The sequence below is a fragment of the Pteronotus mesoamericanus genome, unplaced genomic scaffold (assembly GCF_021234165.1).
Source record: "Pteronotus mesoamericanus isolate MK-2021 breed Mesoamerican mustached bat unplaced genomic scaffold, CSHL_Meso_final contig_557, whole genome shotgun sequence".
Classification (NCBI taxonomy): domain Eukaryota; kingdom Metazoa; phylum Chordata; class Mammalia; order Chiroptera; family Mormoopidae; genus Pteronotus; species Pteronotus mesoamericanus.
In genome coordinates, this window is record NW_026555200.1 from 5,322,447 (window position 1) to 5,346,346 (window position 23,900).

The 23,900-nt window shown below is 38.2% G+C and overlaps 1 protein-coding gene across 8 annotated transcripts in view; it reads right to left on the reverse strand.

Annotated features, from left to right (window-relative positions):
• Window positions 1-23,900, reverse strand: part of KIF1B (kinesin family member 1B) — a 131,170-nt gene that overhangs the window by 83,188 nt on the left and 24,082 nt on the right. For 4 of the 8 annotated variants that reach the window (XM_054579766.1, XM_054579765.1, XM_054579769.1 and 1 more), the window contains exons 3-10: window positions 13,404-13,480; window positions 12,405-12,584; window positions 10,713-10,778; window positions 6,783-6,961; window positions 6,095-6,206; window positions 4,154-4,231; window positions 3,397-3,462; window positions 2,679-2,696 (exon numbers count right to left, since the gene is read on the reverse strand). In XM_054579766.1, coding sequence (XP_054435741.1) covers window positions 2,679-2,696; window positions 3,397-3,462; window positions 4,154-4,231; window positions 6,095-6,206; window positions 6,783-6,961; window positions 10,713-10,778; window positions 12,405-12,584; window positions 13,404-13,480 — 776 coding nt within the window. The remainder of the gene's footprint in view (window positions 1-2,678; window positions 2,697-3,396; window positions 3,463-4,153; window positions 4,232-6,094; window positions 6,207-6,782; window positions 6,962-10,712; window positions 10,779-12,404; window positions 12,585-13,403; window positions 13,481-23,900) is intronic. The other 4 variants (XM_054579767.1, XM_054579764.1, XM_054579770.1 and 1 more) reach the window with 1 other exon arrangement.

Consider the following 23,900-nt stretch of genomic DNA (forward strand, 5'->3'; position numbering starts at 1 on the left):
AGTTAAAAGACCAAATTAAGGAAATTTAACATCAACATAATACTACTATCTAATATCCTGTCCGTATCATGTCTTTATAACTAGTAGTGGTCTAAAACGAAACCAACATTTCACCTATAAAGACTTCAGGTACATATTTCTAATAGAGAAGGACTTTTTAAAAAGCCTAAATGCATAACTATTACACGCTTAACAAAATTAACAATAATTCCTTAATATCATCGAATACCAAATCTTCAAACGATAATTTTTCTTTTGCAGAGGGGCAAATGTGAATCCTGTACATTCAAGGCCAGATGTGTAGGAGCCACTCATTTAGTTAATGCATTTACTTGGCCACCAAATCATCAAGTGGGTTCTTCCATATCTACTAAACTCTTTTACAGCAATACGCATTTTGTTTCTTTGAATGGAACTTATGCCTAAAACAAATCATTAACTGCTGCAGTAAAAGGTCTAAGAAAATGATATAACTTGCTAATCTGGAGATTTGTAAAGACAGAAAAATGCACTTTTCTTACACTGCTCTCTCCATAACCCTTCTCATTATCACAGAATAAAGCAAAATGCACCAATGCAAAGCCAGTGCTGCAATGGAGGAAGTTATATTCTTTGAAAGCAAAACTTTTTGCAGAGAAGAGCTACTCCAGTGTCTGCTGGCTGACTACTATGTTGTGATTAAGAAGCTACTACTGGGAAAGCCAGGGTTCACTGAGATACACCTCCCCAGCCACTGGGAGTTTTATAGTCCAACCCTGGTATCATCTGAGTTTAAATTACATTAAGGACGATCCAGTTCTTGCAAAAGCACAGCTATTCAGGAAGAGAGTACTACGTAGCTGACCCCTGGTTTGTTGAGGAGTAAAGAACGTAGGCAAGCAGCATTTTAACTCCATCTCGTATCAAAAATATCCCCTCAATCGCATCCCACGCCACCCACACACACCCCAACAATTAGAAAGTCATTTCCAACAGCAGTTTCTAAATTACGCAGATCTCAAAGGAGGAGACTGAATCTGCTCAGTCATTCACAGCCCAGCAGTGGAACTTTCACTTCACTCCAAAAGTCTTGAGGCCCAAGACCTCAGCTTATCCTTTCCAAAAGTTTCCCACTCACTCCACTTTGCCTATGGTTAGTACCGACAATGCTGCAAGATTTAAAGCATGCCAGTTACAATTACAGCAAACAATATTCTAAAAATAAGCAGTGTCAGTTTGCCAAAAATGTTCTATTTTCATTTCTGTCGAATTGACTAAATTAAGGAGTAGCTAAATGAATATGCCTAAATAGAATATCAATCTTTTCTACTTGAAAATACCCTGGAATTTTAGCCACTTCATTCCTATTTGTTCTTTTATACAGATAAATCTCATGTCCTACATCCATAATTTTTAAAAACAAGTGTTTCAGTAGCCACATTAAAAAAACTTATTTACATCAACAGCCTCTCTGAAAAGATATATTACTAAATGTGAGTGGTAATAATCCTATTTCTCTCTCCAGGAGAAATAATAAAACATCTTAATTCACCAAAACTTATGCTTGTTACATTAAAAACTAAAATTTATTTCTGATCTCTTATAGTTGTAACAGCTGCAAAGTACTAAACTGGGTTTTACAAAAGTGATTATAAAAAAGTCATTTGTGAATTACTGTATCACAGAGCAATGTGGGAAATATATAAGTAAGCACTTCGTAAATTTCTCCTTTAATTGATATGGAAGTTAACTGACGAGCAAATTAACCCGACAAGCTGGAATGATCACTACGTTTTAACAGTCTTCATGGGTCTGGAACACAGATTAAATATCTGAAGAATATCCATAAATGTATACCATATACTAGGTTTTAAATCTAAGGCAGAATTTTCTAACAGCACAGAGAAACAGAACAAAAGGCATTACTTTTTATTATTATTTTTTTGCAGAAATAGAGAATAAATACATATCTGAAAATGCAAGCATATATTGCTTCTATCCCCAACGTTACTCATGTGATTCAGAACAAACTGTTAGGTACTCTATTATTTATCCAAAAGATACTAATAAATTTTAGAGTATTTCTATAGAAATCTAAGGGACAGAAAAATCTATGTATTTGGATTAAAAAGGACGCAAATAATGTTTTCTAGATGCAGTTAGAAGGCTAACTTGATTCTTCAAACTGCACTCAATGTATAACTAAAAAGAAAAAATAATTTTTAAATCACTTAAATAACCTATGACTTTCCATGGTAGGATACAAGTAAAGATAACACAAAGAGGCTTTAGAATTATATACTAATAATTCCAAGAAGCCAGCTATGTTTTAGACTGGTACCCTTAAGAAATTTCTTTTCTCATCCTTTTGAGTAGTTTATAGACTTTTTAAGAGACAGTCCTATCACTAGAAGAAATACTGTAAGATAACACAATGTAGAAGCTTTCTCAAATTTCTTTTTCCTTTATTCTGAATTCTCTCGCCAAAGCACATCATGTTCCCTATTTTAACTTTGCTGTTAAGTCTCATGACTCATGGTCACTCTAAAGACCAATTCTAAATTCCAGAGCCAGAAAACAAACAATGAAAACTTTTTTTGAAGGTTCCATCCCTACGTGTGTCCCACACCTCCCGCTGAGGATTTAAATCATCACAACTGATTCTACAGTTGGTTAATTTTTACCAGACTCCACCATACCTTGCTGGTGCAGTTATCCTACAAATGAAAGCATTTAAAGGAGAGAATGAAAACAAAGGATAAGCCTCCATATAGAAAATAGAGTGTGTAATTTTTAAGGCATAAACTGAATGACTTCTCAGAGGCAAGAAGAAAGCACTTAATTCTTTTTAAAGACTCAATGAGGTAACTAAACTAAATTAGAACACACATGACTAACACTTCCTTAGCTTCTAACATAAATAATGAAGCCCCTTACACAAAAATTGTTTCAGCTTTAGTGTCCCACTGTTAAGGAATAAGAAAGAATAAATTATTTTAAAAATACATTATTGGCCCCCAAATCAACAGCATTTACTAAGGCAAATTGCTCAAAATACTCCAAAAAGTATTGCATCTTATTTAGAAAGGATTGTATAGAGAAAGAATATGCAATAAATACTTGTGGTTTTTCTAAGAGTTATGAAATAAGGGTCAAAAATAGTCAAACCATAGGTCTTTGTAAAGACCTTGCCTTTCCTCTGGCCTGCAAGGGTCTATGTTTACTTTCATTCTCCCTCATCTCTTCACTTTTAGTACAAAGTGTATACCTTGTATCATATCAAAAAGCTCTAATAGAAAAAATTAAGATTACATAAAAAGACCAAAAAAGGACCACCATGATAAACAACCATAATTGTATGGCTGCCAAATACACCTGCCGACCAAATTTTTCCTCACAATGAAGTATGACACTCACCACCTCCGCCAGGGCTGAAATGACTTTGCCCAGAGTTGTAAGAGACTTATTAATGTTCGCTCCTTCCTGAAATCAATTCCAAATATGAAAGAATTAAGAAGAATTTCTACTATAGTCACATCATATATAATAGATAAAATACAATTAGCCATATGCTAGCATTATTAGTTTATTTATGACCACAAATTCTAAAAATCTCCTTTAATCTTCAATCATCCCTTCTCTCCATTTGCTAACATGGTAGGACCATGCCTAATGCACACACCCAAAGTTTCTTTGAGATGGTTATGCTCCAAAAATTTACAAGATGGAGCCTTCTTCCCACAGCTCACCAACATGCAATCTCCGCTCTCGTTAAGCTTCCCTCTGGAGGAGACCATGCTTGTTATCCCATCTGGACCTTGTGTATCCTCTTCCCTTCACTGTCCCTTACTGTCATCGAGCCAAGTTCTGTCTGTTCCTCAAAAGACGATTCAACTCTCACCTGGACCATGAAGTCCTCTTTGATAATTATGTTATATTACTTATCCTTTCTTTGGAGTTATAAATCAGAAGTCAGCAGAATTTTTCTATAAAGGTCTTCTGGGCCATAGAAAGCAGCCACAGAAAATACATAAGCAAATAGATGTAGCTGCACCCCAATAAAATTTTATTTACAAAAGCAGGCAGTGGGCCAGATATGGCTACTGGCCATAGCTGGCTGACCTGTGCTATAGAACAACTACTGACTAAGCTATTTGTTTGGCAAAATAAATACCTTTAGTCGAGTCCCTTTGGCACCAGTTGAATCAGCTCGTTCGCTTCCTGCTAGATCCACCAAGCTGATTTTACTGACCTGGTAAAGAACAACATCATTGGGGCAATTCAAAAATAAGCAAGGCAGAAGTAGGAAACACTTAGAGGCAGGACATTAAAAGATTAAGGCATAGAGAAGACTAAAAATATTGATTAGGACTCCTCTATATGATATAAGAAGACAAAGACAACATATGCTTTTTGTCAATTTAAAGAACATGCACAAAGTTCACAACAATTACCTTAGTTCAAAACAAGTAATTTTGGGATAAACATACTCTACAATGATACGTCATAAAAATACGCAAAACTCTGCAGCCACTATTGAAAACAGTATGGAAGTTCCTAAAACAATTAAAAATAGAACTACCTTACAATGCAGAAAGCCCAGGTCTGCATATTTATCAAAACAAAACAAAGCCAAAACCAAAAAACCCACTAACTCAAAAGGATATAGGCAACTCCAATATTCATAGCAGCATTATTTACAATAGCCAAGATATGGAAACCTAAGCATCCACTGGTGGATGAGTAAATAAAGAAAATGTGGTACATATATAAAATGGAATAGTATCCAGTCATAAAAAAGAATGAAATCTTGCCATCTGCAACAACATGGATGGCCCCTGAAGCCACTATGTTAAGTTAAATAAGTCAGACAGAGAAAAAGAAATACCATATGATCTCATTTATATGTGGAATCTTGGGGAATGAAAAATCTCATAGATACAGCCCTGGCTGGTGTGCTCAGTGCACTGAGCACCAGCCTGCAAACGAAAAGGTCACTGGTTCAATTCCCAGTCAGGGCATATGCCTGGGTGGGGGGCCAGGTCCCCAGATGTTTCTCTCCCTCTCTTTCTCCTCCTTTCCCCCTCTGTCTAAATAAATAATTGAATAAAAAAAGAAAAAGAAAGAAAGCTCATAGAAACAGAGAACAGATGGGTAACTGCCAGAGGCAGGAAGTTGGGAGAGTATACGGGGAACGGAGATAAAAATGAGCTAAGGGAGTCAAAAGTATAAACTTCCAGTTATAAGATAAATGAATCATGTTTGAAGGGTCCCTTATAACTGCCAGTACAATAAATCTATTGGTAACTTCAGATTTAAAAATCCAGTTGTAAGTTACTTAGGAATATAGGCAAATTAGAATTCAACATAAATTTATTATTAACAATAAGGACAATAAAGTGAACATTTATTGAGTGGTTACTTTGTGCCAAGCACTATTTTATGCACTTAACCTATATTAATACTTAATCCTCTTAAAAATCGTATGAGGTTTGTGAAACTAAGGCACAAAGACATGAGGTAACTTGCCCAAGGTAACATTGATGAAAAGTGTCAGAGCCAGAGTCTAAAGCAAACAATTTAATTCCAAAGTCTATATAGTTGAACACTGTAGAAAATGAGAAATTAACAAGCTATGTATTTGAAGAACATCAGAACTGCTGTGCAGTTATTCACTTTCCAAGAATAAAATACATCTTGTCTGCTTCATCGTTTACTTAAACATTTAATCCCACAGTAACATTATCAGAGCTCACACACACAAAAAAATACGCACAGCAAAGAAGTTAATAAGGTAATTAAGTGGTTCCAGTCAAATAGAAGAAAAAGAAAGATTTTCTCCCCACAGTACTGCTTAATTAGCTCTCTTGCATAGAGAAGTTTTTGAGAGACAAAGTCCTGGACTGGTTTTTCTTAACCCTATTTTCTCTTTTGCAATTTCACTTAGGACCCATGCTCAAAACTGGTTTAGAGTGGAATTAAGAATGTAAGCAGAAGGTATAAAATACTTTTCATTAAGTAAAAATCTCTTCCACAAAATGCAGAAGGAAGCAAAAGGGACTTCTGAAAATACCCTGTCTACACAACTCAAGCCCCCAGACTGAAGCTCTCTTACCTTCTCGGTGGAAAGGTTGGTCTCAGTATCATGTTTCTTCTGGGTGAAAACAATTGTAAACACAGCGTGGGAACGGCTACTTGTTTCATTCATGTTGGTAGCTGCCACTGTCCTGAATAAACATAAAGGTGAACACGTGACAAAGGAATTCTTAGATGAAAGTTACAAGGGACAGCAGGCTCCGCATTACAGGCATAACAGTAACAACCAACAACTTTAATTCACAGATTGCAAGATTGTCACATAGACTGTCCTCAATACACTTTATTTATGTATGAGTCTATCAAGTTACCCTCTAACTCTCCAACTCCAAAGGTACCCCTACAGAATCATTTTTCATACTCCAGCTCTCCCTTTAGTAATCACCAGAGCATTTAACTTAATTCGTTATTAGGCACTCATTTATTCCATAATCAATCACTACCATAGACATGTGATAAGCAACATTTTGGCATGACTTGACCACAACTTAATAGCAAAACTTAACCAAAGTTCTATTACATCACAGCAGTGCGTTATTTCAGTAAGAAGACAGATGCTGACCACGCTGAACCCTCACTTCTCCGGCACAGCCAGAGGATCAGAGGACTCCACACAACAGCAGGGATTTCCAGAGCTATGTATGTGGTCTCTAGCCCTTCACTGGGCACAAAGGGCCTCTTAATGTGCCAATGACCTCCGACCATACCTGGCTTTGTTCCCAGCATCCATGAGGTCAGCAATGTCTGTGTAGGAAGTGACTGCCAACTTTGACAGATCCTCAACATATGGGCCAAGGAGTGGGTGTTCACGTACACGTAAATTACCCTTGTTTTTTGGATTCAGCAAATCTCGCACTCTTTCACAGTAAATTTCCATGTAGCTCACCTAGAAACAAATTATTAGTGAATTAGGACTTCGGGAAAAATTCCTCTACATTAAGAAGGTTTTTAAAAACTTTTCTTAAAAGCTCTATCATACTAAATTATAGAGCCTCCTTTACTAAATAAAATGCCGTAGTTCCAGTCCCCTTTCCTCTAGTAACTGTATGCACAGGTATCATTGAGTAGGTTAGAACCAGCCTTCTGACTACAGGAAGGAAAAGGAGGTAAACATGCTATCTCAGCACAGAGTGACTGCTACCTGTCTTAGGCAGAAGAAATATCACTTTTAGTAGCAACCGAACAGTTGTCAGTATTTTTTTTTTTTAATATATGCTGTTCCCAATAATTGGGGATTACAGAGAGCTTACTCCAAAGCTTGGAAACAAGATTTCTATTATGCTAAAACCAAGGAACAATATCAGTATTTCAGAGCAGTTAAGAAAAAAAGAGATTGGCAACTCTAATACTTTAACGCTGGCCACAATGTGATGTATTATGACCCAAAAGAATGTGTCTACCAGGAAGGTAAGGGCTGGGCAGCACAGAACCTGAGTGTGTGGCAGCAACTATCCAACTCTCGCAGGGGAGGAAGCCTGAGACAATGCACTAAGGCTTCAGGAACTCCTGTCCTGTCAGTGGGACCAGTCCTATCATGGAGATGAATGTGTTAGGCTGTCGTTTCTTCACTTGAAGCAACTACACATTTGTTTAATCAACTCCTCTCCCTCTAATCCCATGCTCACCAACAAAACCAACAGCATTCCAACAGAGTCCACCCACAGGGAGATAAAAATACCAGTCTTGGTAATATGAGTGTCTGGTCTGGGTAATAGTTATTAGTCATAGGAAAGTAACAAACCAATCTACAGGTTTCTTAACATCAGTTAAATGAGCTTCACTCAAGAGTCTGACTTGGAAGAATGATGGTTCTGATCCTGATGTATCTGTAAGATCAGATTTCTAATCAAGAAGGCTATGAAACAGGGTAAATTCACCAGAGTAAGCCTAATTTTGATGCTCTGTTAGGAATTAGATACCTCTGTATCACAAAGCTACTCAAGCATACAATATAATTCTACATTTTTCCAATCTGAATTTCTACAGACACATTTTCAGAGCATCTCAAATGGAACTTTATCTCTATTTCTATTGCCTTTTTCTTTTACTCAGTCTCAGATCTGACTGTATTTTTATACTGTATTTCAAAATCAGGTTTTTTTAAAACTGAAAATGCTGAAAGATAAAGTAACTGATTATTATGAGAGTACAATAACAGGACAACAGATAATCTTTCTGAGAGCAAGTCATCTTAGAAAGTGAGATGGTACTTCAATCATTCTTGTGGACTTGAACTTGCATATATAATCCTGAATCCCAGGAAGATACTATATCTTCTTGGAAAACTTGTCCCTTTTCACACAGGTATGAGGCTAAGAGGGTCTAAAATAACCTGGTAAAGGTTGATGTGCTCTGTTACTTATTATTTAATGTACAAACCCACTAAGCCATCACTATTTCTTTTACGTCTGAACAAACCAACCATTACAGACTGTGTCCTAGTGAGCTTGTGATTCTAGGAAGGGAGACTGAAAATAAACAACAAACATAAGAAATAAGTAAAATTATAAAAAAGGTTAGAATGTGATAAATACTCCGGAAAAAAAGAACAGGGCAAGGGGATCCGGAGTGCAGGGCGGAAGGCAAGCTGCAGTGTCATGTGACGAGGTCAAGAGAAGCCTCAGAGAGACGGCCAGATTTAAACAAAAGACCTGAGAAGGTGAAAAACTTAGTCAAAAGATATCCAGGAATAGCCCTGACCAGGTAGCTCAGTTGGTTGGAGCACTGTCCCAGACACCAAAAAGACTGCGGGTTCAATCCCAGCTGCGGCACGCGCAGGGGCAACCAACTGATTTCTATCTTTGTCTCTCTCTCTGTCTCTCTCTCTCTCTCTGAATATATCCTATCCTCAGGTGAGGATTAAAAAGGATAATTAGAAAGATAACTAGGAAGAAAAAATTTCAGGCAGAAGAAAAAGTAAAAGCCTCAAGGTAGGAACATTCCTAGTGTATTCCAGAAACAGCATTAAAAAAAAAAATTCGTGTGGCTGAGGCAGAGTAAGTAAGGGAGGGGGGCAAGAAAGGAAGTAGATGACCCATAAATTAAAGGAACCACAGTATCAACTGGGGATCTACGCTGCATTCCAAATAAGCCTATGAACTCAGACTAATATGAGAGAAAATGCCTCCTTTTTTTATTACGTACAAGCTGAAAATTTCTGTCATGATTCAAAACAGAACAGTTACAGGATGAGACAAGAATATTCAGTTAAAAGAGAATTCATTTTAACAGAAAGTATTTTTAGAACACCACATTCTCCTTTTGGTATATAATGGTCACAAGGTAGAATTCTTTAAAACTTATCAATTTATGTAATACTTTATACACAAAGAAAAAAACCAAAGATCTAAGTGGATCAACTAGGAACTGTGTAAGTCGTATAGATAATCAAACACATACATTAAAAAAAAAAACTAAAAAAACTAGAGTTTGCTTTAAAAGCAGCTTAATTTCTCAGAATAGGCTCATGATAACAGGCATTATGTTGTGGTGTCAGATACTAGTCTAAGTTTCATTCTTTTGCATTTGACTTTCCTGTTTTCCCTACACCATTTAGTAAAGAGACTTTCCTTTCTCCATTGCATGTTTTTGGCTCCTTTATCAAAAATGAGTTGCCCATACATGCATGGGGTCAGACCACTTTAATACTATTACTGACTATGAAATTAAATACCAAAAATGGGGGAGGGTGTAAAACAGCTTCATTAAACATAAGACAAAAAAGTGGAAATGTTTATCAAATAATATATATGAATTAATTCTATAAATCTTTTTCAAATAAATAGCAATTTCTTTTTTTTTAACAAAGTTGATTTGTTTTATTTATTTATTTACTTATCAAGAGAGGGGAAGAGAGAAGAAACATCGATTGACTGCCTCTTGTACACATCCAGACTGGGACTGAACAGACATGTGCCTGGACCGGGAATTGAACCAGCAACCTTTCACTTTGCGGGATGATAATCAAACAACTGAGCCACACCAGTCAGGGCTATAAACCTCTTCTTAAAACAGCTAGGCTATACAATGGATGGAGAATAAGTTTCCAAGATATATGCAACTATAAAGGGCGGGGGTGGGGGGGAGGGCTGAGAAGAGATTTGATTACACATGTTTGCAAAACTTATGCCTATCAAAAATCATGACTAATAACATTAAAGGGAAAGAGTTCACACAAATGAATAAGAAAAACATTGCAATCCCAACATGTAAAATGACAAAGGCATCATTTACAAGATGTTCTGCCACACTAACAATAAAAAAATTCAAATTTAAGTAACAGTGAGAAATTTTCCCTTATCTGATTGGCAAAAATCTAAAAACGAAAGTACTAAATGTTAGCAAAGGCAGAATGAATGCTTACACACACCTGATGGGGCTTCTTTCTAAAATTCTAATGTATTTTTTGACAACCAACATACATCAAAGGAAATAAATGAAATTAAAGCCAGACTTACTTATAGGCTTTAACTGCAACATTATTAACTATAACGAACACTTAGAAATAGCCTAAAAGTACAAAATTGGGGGAATGGTTGAGTGATCTACAGCACAGTCATAATTTAGAGTCATTTAAAAGCAGCACTTGAGGCAACGGAGCATGGAGGCCTCTGGTTTTACCTGGAAGTTATACTCACCTCTACAGAGTAGGACATTTCTTCATTACAGTTGTCATTGATTTTTTCAAATAGCTCTTCACATAACTACAGAAACAGAACAAGAGAGGCATCAACAGCATGTCAGAGAAGCAGTAAGTTACCCAGGATTGCTAAACACATTAACAATATGCCCTTTTCTCAAAATATTAATGGCATCAACAACAAAGGTGAATTCTTTGAGTGAAATAAGAGTATTTTTAAATACTCCTTGTCTATATAATCCCTCAACAATAGCATCTCAACGATGTTTCTTTAGAAAGAAAGCCACATTAGGGAAAGGTGAAGAATTATGTCTTGTACAGTGTTTTATCATGACACATTTAATTCATGCGAATTCAGCTCTTCATACTATACTAGAGTAACTGTGACTCTACTATCAGTATTATTATTGTAGCAATTATAAACTATGGCAATAATAGTTTAATAAGAAACTATTAAGCTGATTTTGCACACTTTACTTATGATATAGAAATTTTATCATTATATATTATTAGTTACTATATACACGATAAATTTATACATACATAATATAGATAAAGAATACTTACTATTTGGAGGGGGTAAACGAAGGTATTTTCAAGAATCATTTTAACTCTATAAAACTTTCCCCTTTACCTCACTCTGTCTTAAGATCCCAAACCTTTTATGAAAGGATAGTCCACTACACAGTGATTATTTCTTTTTTTTAAGGTTTTATTTATTTATTTTTAGAGAGAGGGGAAGAGTGGGAGAAAGAAAAGGAGAGAAACATCGACGTGCAAGAAAGAGAGAAACATCAGCCCACAACCGATGCATCTGCCCCTGCAGAGAATCAAACCGACCACCTTTCGGTTCGCATGCCAGCACTCAATCCCCTGAGCCACACGAGCCGAGCCCAGGTTATTTAAGAAGTTTCTTCTAAATAACTACGTCACAATTCCTCTCCATTCCCAAACAATACAAAATCAAAAAACTAACTGCTCTTAAAAGAGGAAATCTCAACATTGTTGAAGCTTAAAGTGACGGTATTAAACACACACAATAAAAGGAAAGTATCTCTAAACAAGGCAATCAATCAAACAAACAAACAAACAAACATTGGCCCTGGCCAGTGTGACCCAGCTGTTCATCCCACAGACCAAAAGGTCACAGGTTTGATTCCTGGTCAGGGCACACACCCAGGTTGTGAGTTCAGTCCTGAGGTGGGATGCAGACAAGAAGGCAAACAAATGATGTATCTGTCTCTCTCATCCCCTCCCCCTCTCTCTAAAAACCAATGAAAATGTCCTTGGGTGAAGGGGAAAAAAATCACATTCTTAAGAGGTGATCTACATTTGGAACTCAAAATCAGCACAACATTCATTAGGTGTCCCCAGGATTCAGAACAGAGCCTGCTCTGTTACATACTATCTCTCTCTTCTGGAAGAGGCTGGTAACACTGCTCAAAGGATAACATAACATTAGATAAACAGCAACACCTTCAGAAAACATTACCTTTCCCACTTAAAAGTAGACATGTATACATGTCAGTCTCTTCCACTAGACTGTTGGTTCCTCTGAGGGAGACAGGTGATTTACCTTTGTGCCTGGTACAGTCCCTGAATAAACGTTTGCTTTATAAACATAATTGTTAAAGTCAGTACAGACCAAGGGTAATAATGAGCAGAGGTTTTTCGTTGTTTTTTTTCTTACCTGCGGAATGATGCCAGCCTGGCTTTCTTCTTGTTTACCCATCATTGTGTAAGATTTCCCAGCACCGGTCTGCCCATAGGCAAAAATACAGACATTGTATCCCTCGAAGGCATGTAAGAGCATTTCCTTTCCAATGTCATTGTACACACGGCTTTGAGATGCAAAACAGGGATCTTCAGGCTGTAAAGATTAAAAGGAAAAAAAATGATGTTTTATTCATATTCTTTCCTATGCTTATTTGATTACTTCTATAATAAATACAAGTGTTTCATATCAGAATAGTCACCTAAAATATATTACACATTTTTAAAGTTCCCCCTACATACAGTTTATTTTTCTCACTTTACACACATACACACACACACACACAGTCTCTCTCTCTCTCTCTCTCTCTCTCTCTCTCTCTTTTAGAGTTATCCATTATCCAGGCCAGCCATACATAAAAATATCTACATGAAATTATCAACTGTGATTATATTTCGTTTTCCATAACCTTACAAGTATCATTCTCTCATTCATAGGAAGCTCCAAGAAAATTTTCTTAAGAGGAAAATGGGACAAAGATGTCAAATGTCAAGTCCACACGTAAAATACTTTCTGAACTTGCTACTGGTAGTGCAGCTATACCTCAATAAACACAGCTTTCAAGTGGGAAAAAAAATGTTTCCAGCCCCTTGCCAAAGCCCTTCCCTTGCCAATTAGGCTTTGTCAATAGTTTAAAACATCTCTTACTCCAACAAAAAATACGGGGGGAGGGAAAGAAGGAAAAAACCCTTCCTAACAAAGAGATGCAGAAGCAAACTCTAGTTTAGGTTGAGAAGCCAGCAAGGTTGAGGGTTTTATACTGAGTAAGGATACTGCAAAGGGCCCCAACTCTTGATTTTTCCTGATGTCCGTAACCTCTGTTTTCCTCGTTGGACCTACAGGCTCTTTCAAAACACGTCCAAAACCCTTCAAATCCCTTACAGTTATGCTACGCTGTACCACAAGTACACTCACCGAGGTGTGAGACCAGTAGGAGTAGTCGAAGCTGAAGGACTTTGGAGCTTCCTTTGGGTTCTTTGGGTTAATAATACCTAGGATGAAAATGTTTTGATTTTATGAGTCACTCGGTTTCACATTCGTTAGTTCAGTGTGATGTTACATGGTAAATTCAAAACATTCAAATCTAAATTCATACCACTGACTCTCAACAGGGCAATCAAAAACAAAAATAATCATATTTTAATAGGTGATTTACACAGAGAATTTGAAAAGAATCAGACCAATAACATTCACTAAGTGTCACCAGGATCCAGAACAGAGGCTCATACACAGTAGGTGCTCATTAAGTATTTTATGACTGAATCTGAGTAATATAGCAGCCAAAACCTGGAAATCGGCCATGTTACTATTTCAAGGTGCTTCACAAGGCTTCAAATATTTCAACACATCAGAAATACAAATTACTAAATCACTGAGCCAATCTACCCTACTATTTGAAACAAACTCTTTTTAAAGCTCTTATCTGCTTCAGAAAAGCATCTGATAATGAAGTATTCATTAGAAAGAGTCTTATTTCTGAAATCCACAGTTGGTAACTCGAAACATTAAGTTATCATACGTATGTGTGTACATTTGTGTATATGAGTGTATACACTGGAATCACAGACCACTAAATCTTCTGTAGAATGTTATGAACAGCAACATTACTTTGTGACTGAAAAGCACAACGTCTCACTGCCCAGGGGAACAGTGCTTTCTCGTGTGGTTAACCCAGTCACAGCGCACTCCGGCCATGACTGAGTGCTGAGGCTTCCTTGGCCTCTCTCCCTTTCCCATGCACATAAAGCTCTGGCTCTCACATTTCACATGGAATAGAATCCTTATAACATGTGTTCACAAAATCTCCTCAAAGTCCAGACATCCTGACCAATCCACTTCCCTAAGGCAGGGCCACATCCCAGGGCATCAGTGAGATCAGGATTAAAAAATAAATCTGTCCAGAGCAGCTGCTGCTCTGGACACAAATAGCAACAGTTGCTATGGTGTTTAGTTCTCTCTCCTGCTGGATTCCGCTCGGTTCGGCCACACACTTACGTTCCAACCTCAAACACTGACAGAATATTAATAAGGCGCACACTGCACATAATCATGTGACAAGGAGACATGGTTCTAGAAAGAACATCTGCTCACACACCAATGGTAGCCTAAGCAGAGTGTTTCTAACCAAAAGGCACTACACAGAAGATTTCAGTAACAGCCAACATTCATGGAGCACTTACTCCAAGCTGTAAGTACTTTCTGTATACCAACCTATTCAATCCCCCCAACCACTCAGTAAGGCAGATGTTTTATTATCCTCAGTTGATAAACCATCAAAAAGAGGTTTAAAGAACTTAGCCAAGACTACAGAACTAGCTGGTGCCAATCCAGGATGTGAACTCGGAAAAGTTTGGCTCCAGAGCCCACATGAGTCAAGACACCCATCATTTAAATGTTTATTCGCTACATGCAGCCATTGCTGGTAAGATGTCTTCATGAATATGCACACGTGCACGTATGTGTGTGCACATATATATGTATATATGACTACCCCCCTAAAATTATACTGCAGACATTATTTAAAACTCTTCTTACCCATTTAAAACTAGGAGCTTGAGGATTATAGTTCCTAAAACATGAGAGACCACATACAAACTCTATTAAGAAAACAGAAGTTAATGTCATACTGCATGAACCAGATTCCAGGTTTCAGTGGTTCAACAGTGAGACCAATGACGAGATGAGATGTAGGATATGACCTCTGAAGTAGCTGCCACCACTCAAAAACATGGTTAAAACAAACACTTCTAACCTCTAGAATATATGCTTTCATAAATCCTTTAAGCTATGTTTCAAGCATTCTTTTAGCTACTCACTTGTGGTACCAATTCTGCCAAGAACAACTTGAGAAAGATCTAGGTTTGAGACCCGACACCACTAAGTAATTTCTTTGATTTGCATAAAATCCTCCTCCTCTTCCTCGGTAATACCTTCTCTCAGATCTTTGAAATTTCTGAAACTAATACATTTCCCTAGCTTCTAGATTCAAAACCAAGAGGCCTTTTAAATAACTGACACTAAACACAAAACCCTTTTTATTTTTAACATAAATAAGTAGATCAAAATATAATTTTAAAGTTATTTATGTAAGTTATGTCAAACAAGGTTAAATTTACTTATAACATTTAGAAATTCTAAATTCCTACATGAAAGATATTTCTTTAATACAACTCAAAACACACACACACGCGCGCGCGTGCGCCACCTCAGAACAATGCAAAATTCAGTATTATTGTTACCTGTTTAAAGGTAAAGTGTAAGCAGAAAGCCTCAGAGGCATGGTTAATTTCTGTATGTTAGGTTGGGTATTAATGAGTTGGCCAAAAAGTCCATATGTTTTTCTTCCATAAAATAAGACACATTTTTCATTTTCACCAATAACTTTATTGATTTGAATATTTTGCATATGTCAGCTATTTCCCACATGGTATAATATTGTTTTTAATTAACGTCTCGATTTGATCACTATCAACTTCAACTGGTTTATACCTGACTGTAGAGCATCATTCAGCAAGAAATCTCCAGCACAGAACTTCACAAACCGTTTTTGTCACATTTGATCGTCACAGCACCTTCTACATACACTGCACTAATCCTTTTTTGTGTTTCAGCTGTGTTTTTACTTTTCTTGAAGTAATAAGGCATAATATGCCAAAAATGTAAATTTTCTTCCATCTTCAATATTAAAATGGCTACACAAAGATTCGCCAATTTTGATGGGTTTTTTAAAAATGCACCCTGATAGGAAAGCTGTCAAAATACAATCTAACAAAATTGTAGCAAATGAAGTTAAACACAACTAAGCGCTACTTAGAGACAGCTTACAGAAAAAACCAAACGAACTTTTCTGGCCAACGAATAGTTATTAGAGTTGTTTGTTTTACAGTATTCTTTATATTTACATATATAGTATTGTCTTTAATACATAAACTATTTCCTAATAAAAGATTTAAAACCCCAGAACTCTGCAAATGAAAAATTTGTAAAAATAAAATATTGATGACAGCACTTGAACTTATCAGAAGCCCTAACTAGTACTTCCATGGACAATGAATTAATGTTTTCAAACATGCCAAAGAATTTTTCTTTCTGAATTAATAACATTTGAGATCCAATATCCACTTCCTTTAACCCAACTGAAAAACAGGATCTTTTTAACCACTAATAAAAAGCGGGGAGGGAAGCAAGACAATACATTTAATAGAAAGGTTATAGGGTTTGGACTCAAAGGACCATCATCAGTACCTACATATATGGTATCATTTAATATTCTAAATATATAAAAAAAGTTAAGAAATATATTTAGATTATTTGTGATCTTGGGTATGGTTTCATTTTTATGCCCTCTTAAAAAATGAGATATTATCTAGTTCACATGATTAAATATGTAAAGCACTACACAAATGTTAATTTTCAATAACAGTTATTTTATGTTTATTTTTTAATCAATTTTTTAAAGATTTTATTTATTTATTTTCAGAGAGAGGAGAAAGGAGGGAGAAAAACATCGATGCATGAGATCGGCTGCCTGTCACCGGGGACCTAGCCTGCAATCCAGGCACGTGCCCTGGCTGAGAATCGAACCAGTGAGCTTTTGGTTTGACAGGCCGGCGCTCAGTCAACCGAGCCACACGAGCCAGGGCTGTTTATTTTTTAAATGAATTTAAATGCATTTTAATTTTAGACAAGCTACATAACATGTTTTTCTTAAAAACGATGCCTCCAAATATATCAAGGTCAAAATAAATGAAGAGCTCAAGACAACATCAGTCCCACCGCCCTCCACCTCATGTGTAGATGGAAAGCGGCAGCCAGTTATGACGACAGGTGACAGACAAACTGCCAAATTCGTGACCGTTTTCCATTTCTAAACCATCCTCAGAATCATATACGGGCTGCAGTACTCTCACAGCACTTCAGCAGAGCACCGATGCCATCTGGGTTCATGTTTTCACCAATAAAGAACTGGTCAGTTTTGAAATTAGCAAAGGAAGTGCTCGATTAGTTCTGCAGCCCATCATAAAGGTTTTATTTACTCTTTCTGGTTCCTGTTCTTCAAGTATCCCTTTGATTGATTTCATGTAATCTCTGACATGCTGCTTGCAGGCTTTTGTGAAGCTTACTTCCTGCAAATAATGGTTCGTGACAGTATCAACACCAGTGATTACTGTGCTTTTAGTATCTTTGCCCTCAGGAGTCATCGATGTCACCCTCTGTCCTGCTGACCATCTTCCCCTCCACCTAAGGCACAGCCTGGCTACGATCTCCCAGATCTTGTGTACGTCAGAAAACATCTCCTCCTGGCTGATGAAGTCACAGTAGATGAGCATGACAGCGACAGCTCGAAGGAGGTGACGGAGGCACTGGTTTGGCAGGAGGGCAGAGCTTGGAGCGAGCGATGCTCCAGGGAAAGGGAGCAAGGAAAAAACTTATTTTGTCCTGTTTTTAAACCTTCTCAAGTTTGGTAGATATAACCATATTCCATGGTCTTTAAACCAAAGTGATAAAACTTGACTAACTGATCAAATAAGCTAAAGCACAACACGAGAATTCTATTTCCTGGCAAGGGCCAAAGTACTACCACTGCGTCCTTCAGATGTGTCATCAAATCTTTGGTGCTCCTACCACATTACAAACCCCTGCCGCAGGTAGACCATGTCTTGTGGCTCCTCTCGCTGCCTGCCCTCCACCAAACGCACACGCAGATGAAGGTGCCACGTACCACTTTAATTTGATTAAATCCTGCACCATTTTCAGCAGTGGAAGAAAAACCGAAACGGTGCGCACCAGGGCAATACATACATAAAACAACAGTGAACTTTGTCAACTTTCATAGAAAGAATATAGAATTGTATTAATGAATGAATATTATTGAAATATTGGGCAATATTAATGCAGTGGTTCTTGTATCAAAGTCAATTGAGCTAAAAATAGAATGTTGTAGAGTTCAGAAAATATGCATAAAGAATGGAACTACAGTAATGAACGTATTCAACATATAAACTATTTTCACCAATATAAAACTGTAAAAGCTGTTACAAATGTAGCCTGGCTCCCAGGGTTGTATGTCATGAGTGTTCAGGCTCTGGGACAAACTGAGGCAGGAAAGTAAGAATAGGGACAAAGGCCTCAAGCTCTACTCCTCTCCTTCATCTTGGCTGGAACATCACAGACATGACCTTCACTAACCACCTGTTCCCCCTCTTCCCCCTCCCCAATTTCCTGTAATCGGGAAGACCAAAAAGAAATCCCTATCTGGAGACGAAAGACAAGGAACAGCCATGTCAGCAGTCGCTCCACCCGTGTCAGAAGCAGAGGATCACCCTATCCCCTCTTGCAGAAAATACAAAATCTCACGGCAGACAGAGGTATCTTACTATTAAAATTTACTGCTGCAAAATTTTCTCCAGTGTTCTAGATATGATGAGCTTGCTTTGTGTAAGGACTCTTCGGTAGGTATGAAAAAGATTCTTGACCTCACACACAAGACACACACCCAAGAGGCACTGCCATGTGGTAAACACCCAAAGATGTAAATGAATGATAATGTTCTAAGCACCCACTTCCCCAAGTAGTTCCCCTGAAACATCTATTCAGCGAGAAAGGTGAGGCACTCAGCACATGACCCAATGCCTAGCACAGAGCAGGGACTCATGAGCACTGACTGAACCACTGCTGAACGTCACTGCTACATCCAGGGCGGGCCACCACTCAAAACCTTCACCAAAAACACTATGTTACAAGGGCATCCCACTGGACAAGTCCATTTTCCTAATCTTCTGTCTTGTCTTCCAACAGTCCCTGCCCCTTTGTCCTCGGTGCTTTTACTCAGTATGCTCGGCTCTCCAAGTACCCCAAGCCTGAAAACTGGCTTCCACGCTAACAACCTTTCTAAAAGAAGGGTTATTGCAAAGGATCTCAAGACCCAATTTTAAGAAAGAAGTTAAACAGCACTTTCATTCACTGGGGACATTTACTAAGCACATTTATTAAGCTCAAACTATGTACCAGACATTGTGCTAGAGATATAATGGCAAGCAAAAAGTTATTTTCACCCTTCTAGAGTGTATAACCAATGGAAGAAACAGACCTATAATCACACAAAATAAATACATGCTTTAAAATTATGACATGAACCATGCTAGATAAGCACAAAGTTCTTTAGAACATATAAACAGGAATGTATAAAAGAGATTTTTTTTGTGTGTTAGTAAACTGAGTGAAAATAGAGAAGGCCAAGCTGAAGGGTAAGTAGGAGTTAACGAGAGAAAATGAAGTGATAACAATAACTAACACTTACTGAATGCTTACTATCTTCTAAGCACTGTGCTAGAATTACATGCATCCACTCAATTTAATCCTCACAAGAGCCTTATGGAGTCGGTGCAATTATCATTGCCATTTTACATTCAGAGCACCTGAGACACAGATAAAGGCGCTTGCCCAAGGCCAGAGTCTGGACTGCAATCTAGACCATCTGGTGCCAGGGCTCTGAATCACTGAGTGACATGCATCCCAAGCCAGGGAACTGCATTAGGAAGCCCTGGGGCGAAAAGAAGCAGGTGACACACAGGTACTGGTTTGGAAGGTGTGGTCAAGTGCAGTGAGCAGCAAAGGGTAGAAAAGCACCAGAATGTCAGGGTCAAACCACGATGGACTTGAAGGAGCTGGTGACCCTGAGCAGTGGGAAGTCACAGGAGTGTTCGGATTACACTTAGAGGCCACGGTGCAGGGACTGGACTGAAGGAAGGCAGCGGTGGGAGGACGGAGAGCAGCCACACAGAACACGGCAACCGCTGCAGGATGTCTGGGAACTTGTGCTCGCCGTCCGCACAATGACAGGAGAGCTGCATCTGGCATCAGAGATCCACGGATTACAACATGTGGCATTTGTGGGAACGGGGAGAGAGAAAGAGGTTCATTCCTGTATCAAAAGTATTGTGTCTCTTGATCTAAAACTGAATTTTGTCTTACAATTTGACCCAATATTCAGTAATCAAAATTTGAGTTGACCTAGAAAATATTTCAAGAGGACATTTTCAAAGATTTTAGCATTAAAGGGAATAGAATATTGTGGAGGCTTTATCTAAACCCACCCTAAGTATCCAATATTATTGTAGGGTACATCTATAACTTGAGCACATAAACTCTGTAAGCCTCAATTTTCTTATCTGTAAATAGGTAAAATAATACGTTAAGTGCCTAACTTTATAGTCACTAAGTCAAGTTGTGAGAAGTAATGGTTAGTCCTTATCTAAAATCTTAGTTCAGAACCTAGCACAAAGTAAATGTTCAAAATATTCTTCTATTTAACAAATATTTGAGTTTCATGCCCCAGGCCTAAAGGCACCTAGTGAAAACCAGGCCCTGACCTCAAGGACCTTACATTCAAATAGGAAAGTCAGATAATTAACTAATAGACACAGTATAACCTGGAGAGGAAAAATAGGTGACAAAAGGTGAAAGTAGGGGTGGTTATTTCATTTATTTTTTAATCCTCACCCAAGTATACAGTCACTGATTTCAGAAAGAGGAAGGGGGTGGGGGAGAGAGGGAGGGGGAGGGAAGAGAGAGAAACATCAACGTGAGAAACTCTGGTTGCCTACTGCACATGCCGCAATGGGGGACCGAACTTGAAGCCTTGGAATGTGCCCTAACCCGGGACTGGATCCACAACTCTTTGGTTTACAGGATGATGCTCCAACTGAGCCCCAAGGCAGGGCAGGAGGGGTGGTTATTTCAGATAACAGTGGGCAGGCTTCCACCCCGCAGAAGGTGATAGTTAGGCAGGGATCTTGAATGACATTTAAGGAACAGACAAGACCACCAGTGTAACCAGAGGAGTAAACAATGACGAGGTGTGAAATCAGAGAGCTAGCTATGGGTCCCTGTAGCCAAAGTGAGGATTTTTAATTTTATTCCAGAAGTGACAGAAAGCCAAAGGAGGATTTAAACAGAGGGGGGTGACATAATCTAATTTACATTTCTAAAACATGCCTGACTACTACATAGGAATAAGAGTGGGAACAAAGGGACAGGAGGCTGCTGCAACACTGACTTAGACTAGGGTAGAAATGATGAAAAGTAACTGGATTCAAAGTAGCTTCACGAAGGCAGAGATGACAGGACTTACTGATGGATTATGAGTGGCCTATGAAAAAGAGAGGTGGCGAGAGGGACTCCCATATTTTCAATCTCAAAAACTAAAATAATGAGTAAAAAGGAAGGAAGAACCACTTTAGGTGGGCAGGGAGGGGAAAAAACTGTCCTGCTGAGGTACTTCTTAGGCGTTCAGGTACAGTTAGGTTAGCAGCTGGCCAGGCAAGTCTGGAGTTCTACAGTGAGGTCCAGGCTGGAGAACTGAAGGTGGGAGTCACCATCGTTTCACTGACACTTAAAGCCTTGAGCATGGATGAAATCACTTAGGGGAGTCTACCTTCTCTAGAGACAGGGAAGAGCTCAAAGAGAAGAGGCCAAGTCCTGGTTCACTGTCAACGAAGGGAGGCAAGGAAGAACAGAGAATGGCCTGCGAGTGAGGACGGCCATCAGAAGGGCATGGAGTCTTGAGAGACAAGAGACGGAAATGTTTCAAGAAGGAAGTCAAGCTACACTAGCTACTACTGTTGCAGGGCTCATGACCACAGCCATCTTCTGGATTCCCTAGAGGACGAAGCCTTTGTTCAGGCTGCTTCCTGACTTCCCTACCAGCTCGCTCTGTTCACCTCACCTCTAGGCCTTCACTTCCTATCACTACTCAGATCTTGTCCAGTTTCAAGGCGGTTTTCTTAAGTTCCCCTTCATAAGTCAGAAAGGCAGCCTCGAAACTGAAGATCTTACTGTATCTTTCCCCAAGTCCAAAGGAAGATGACTCCACATTGATCCTCTCCCTACACCTTTCTCCTTTTATCCTCAAATATTTTCCCCCTCATGCTGTAGCTGTCAACGCCCTCAGAGAGCTGAAGAGTGAAGGATAGGAGAGCATCTGCCATGCAAAGGCTTACTTGAAGACCCTTAGCCCAGATAAATGAAAATGCCTTCAAAACAACTGTCATAAATGTTCCATAGGTTTTAGTTTACTGATGAACCACAAGACCATCTTCTCTTTCTTGGAGTCTCTCTTCAGGTCAAAATCAGCCTTACTAAACCCACTAAGTCCCTTAATTTTACCCTTTTCCTTGCCTTCTTTCCGACTTTGTTACTTTAGCATACAGATGCAGAAATAATGTTTTAATTACTAAGCCCTAGAAAACAAGGCAGTCAAAACAAAATTTGTACTTAAAAGCCTTTTAGTCTACAGAATAATTCTGTTTAATATCTCCAAGTCTCTATGTAGTAATTATACTCTTGTTGGCAAACTACTAAAGATTTTGCCAGCAACTACAATTAAGGTGTCAGCGTGGTAGCACTGGATCCCAGTGACATCTTCAGCACAAGCTTCCTTTTCCAAAAGCTCCCTACACCCAAAATTAAGAAAAATGGCACACAATAAAAGTATTTTGTATACCATTTATATTCCAAACCACAAAACCAAAACCCATAAGCAGTCCCATCCTTGCTCAGAATAAAGCATTTCCAGAACACACTAAGGCAGTAAATAAAACACACTGCCGTGGGCAGAGGTGACCAAAACCTTGCATTCATAGCACTCCTTACTTATTTAAAATAACAAACTGAGATTCCAAATCTTATAAACAGAATAAATGTACTATATGTATTCACTATATACGCAATCCCTTTGTATTAAAAATAAACATACAATGGGAAGAAAAAATACCAACTCTGTACTGTCACAATGTCATTAACTGGAAATAAAAGCAATATTCAGGCAGAAATAAACAGTAAACTCTCAGTTAACAGTAATTCTGCTCTTCCTAATAAGCAAATTTAAAAAAACATTTTTAATTTATTGATTTTAGAGAGAGAAAGGAAGAGAAAGACAAGGTTGGGGGGAGAAACATGGATTTGCTGTTCCACTTATTTATGCATTCATTGGCTGATTCTTGTATGTGTCCTGACCAGGGATTGAACCCCAACTTTGGTGCATTGGGACAGTGCTCTAAGCAATTAAGCTACCCTGACAAGGCTTAAGCAAATTTTGAATGATTTTGAAGGGAGATCATTTGGAAGATCCACCTTCGTTTAATGTAAGTGGAACAAAGCTGTCTGAACTAATATTAGTATCCTTTTTATTCATAATTTCCTTCCACCAAGAAAGAACATTAAAATAAATTTTAACCTAACAGTTAAATTCAAGTTAGACATAGACATTCGGTATCACCACACAGAATAGTAAAACAACAAATATTATGAGAGGCAATATGTACAGCACAGAGGTTAAAAGTGAGGGCTCTGGAGCCAGACAGTCGTTCATTTTCTACTTCCCCAAATTCCTGGACGTGAGGCTCCAGGCGA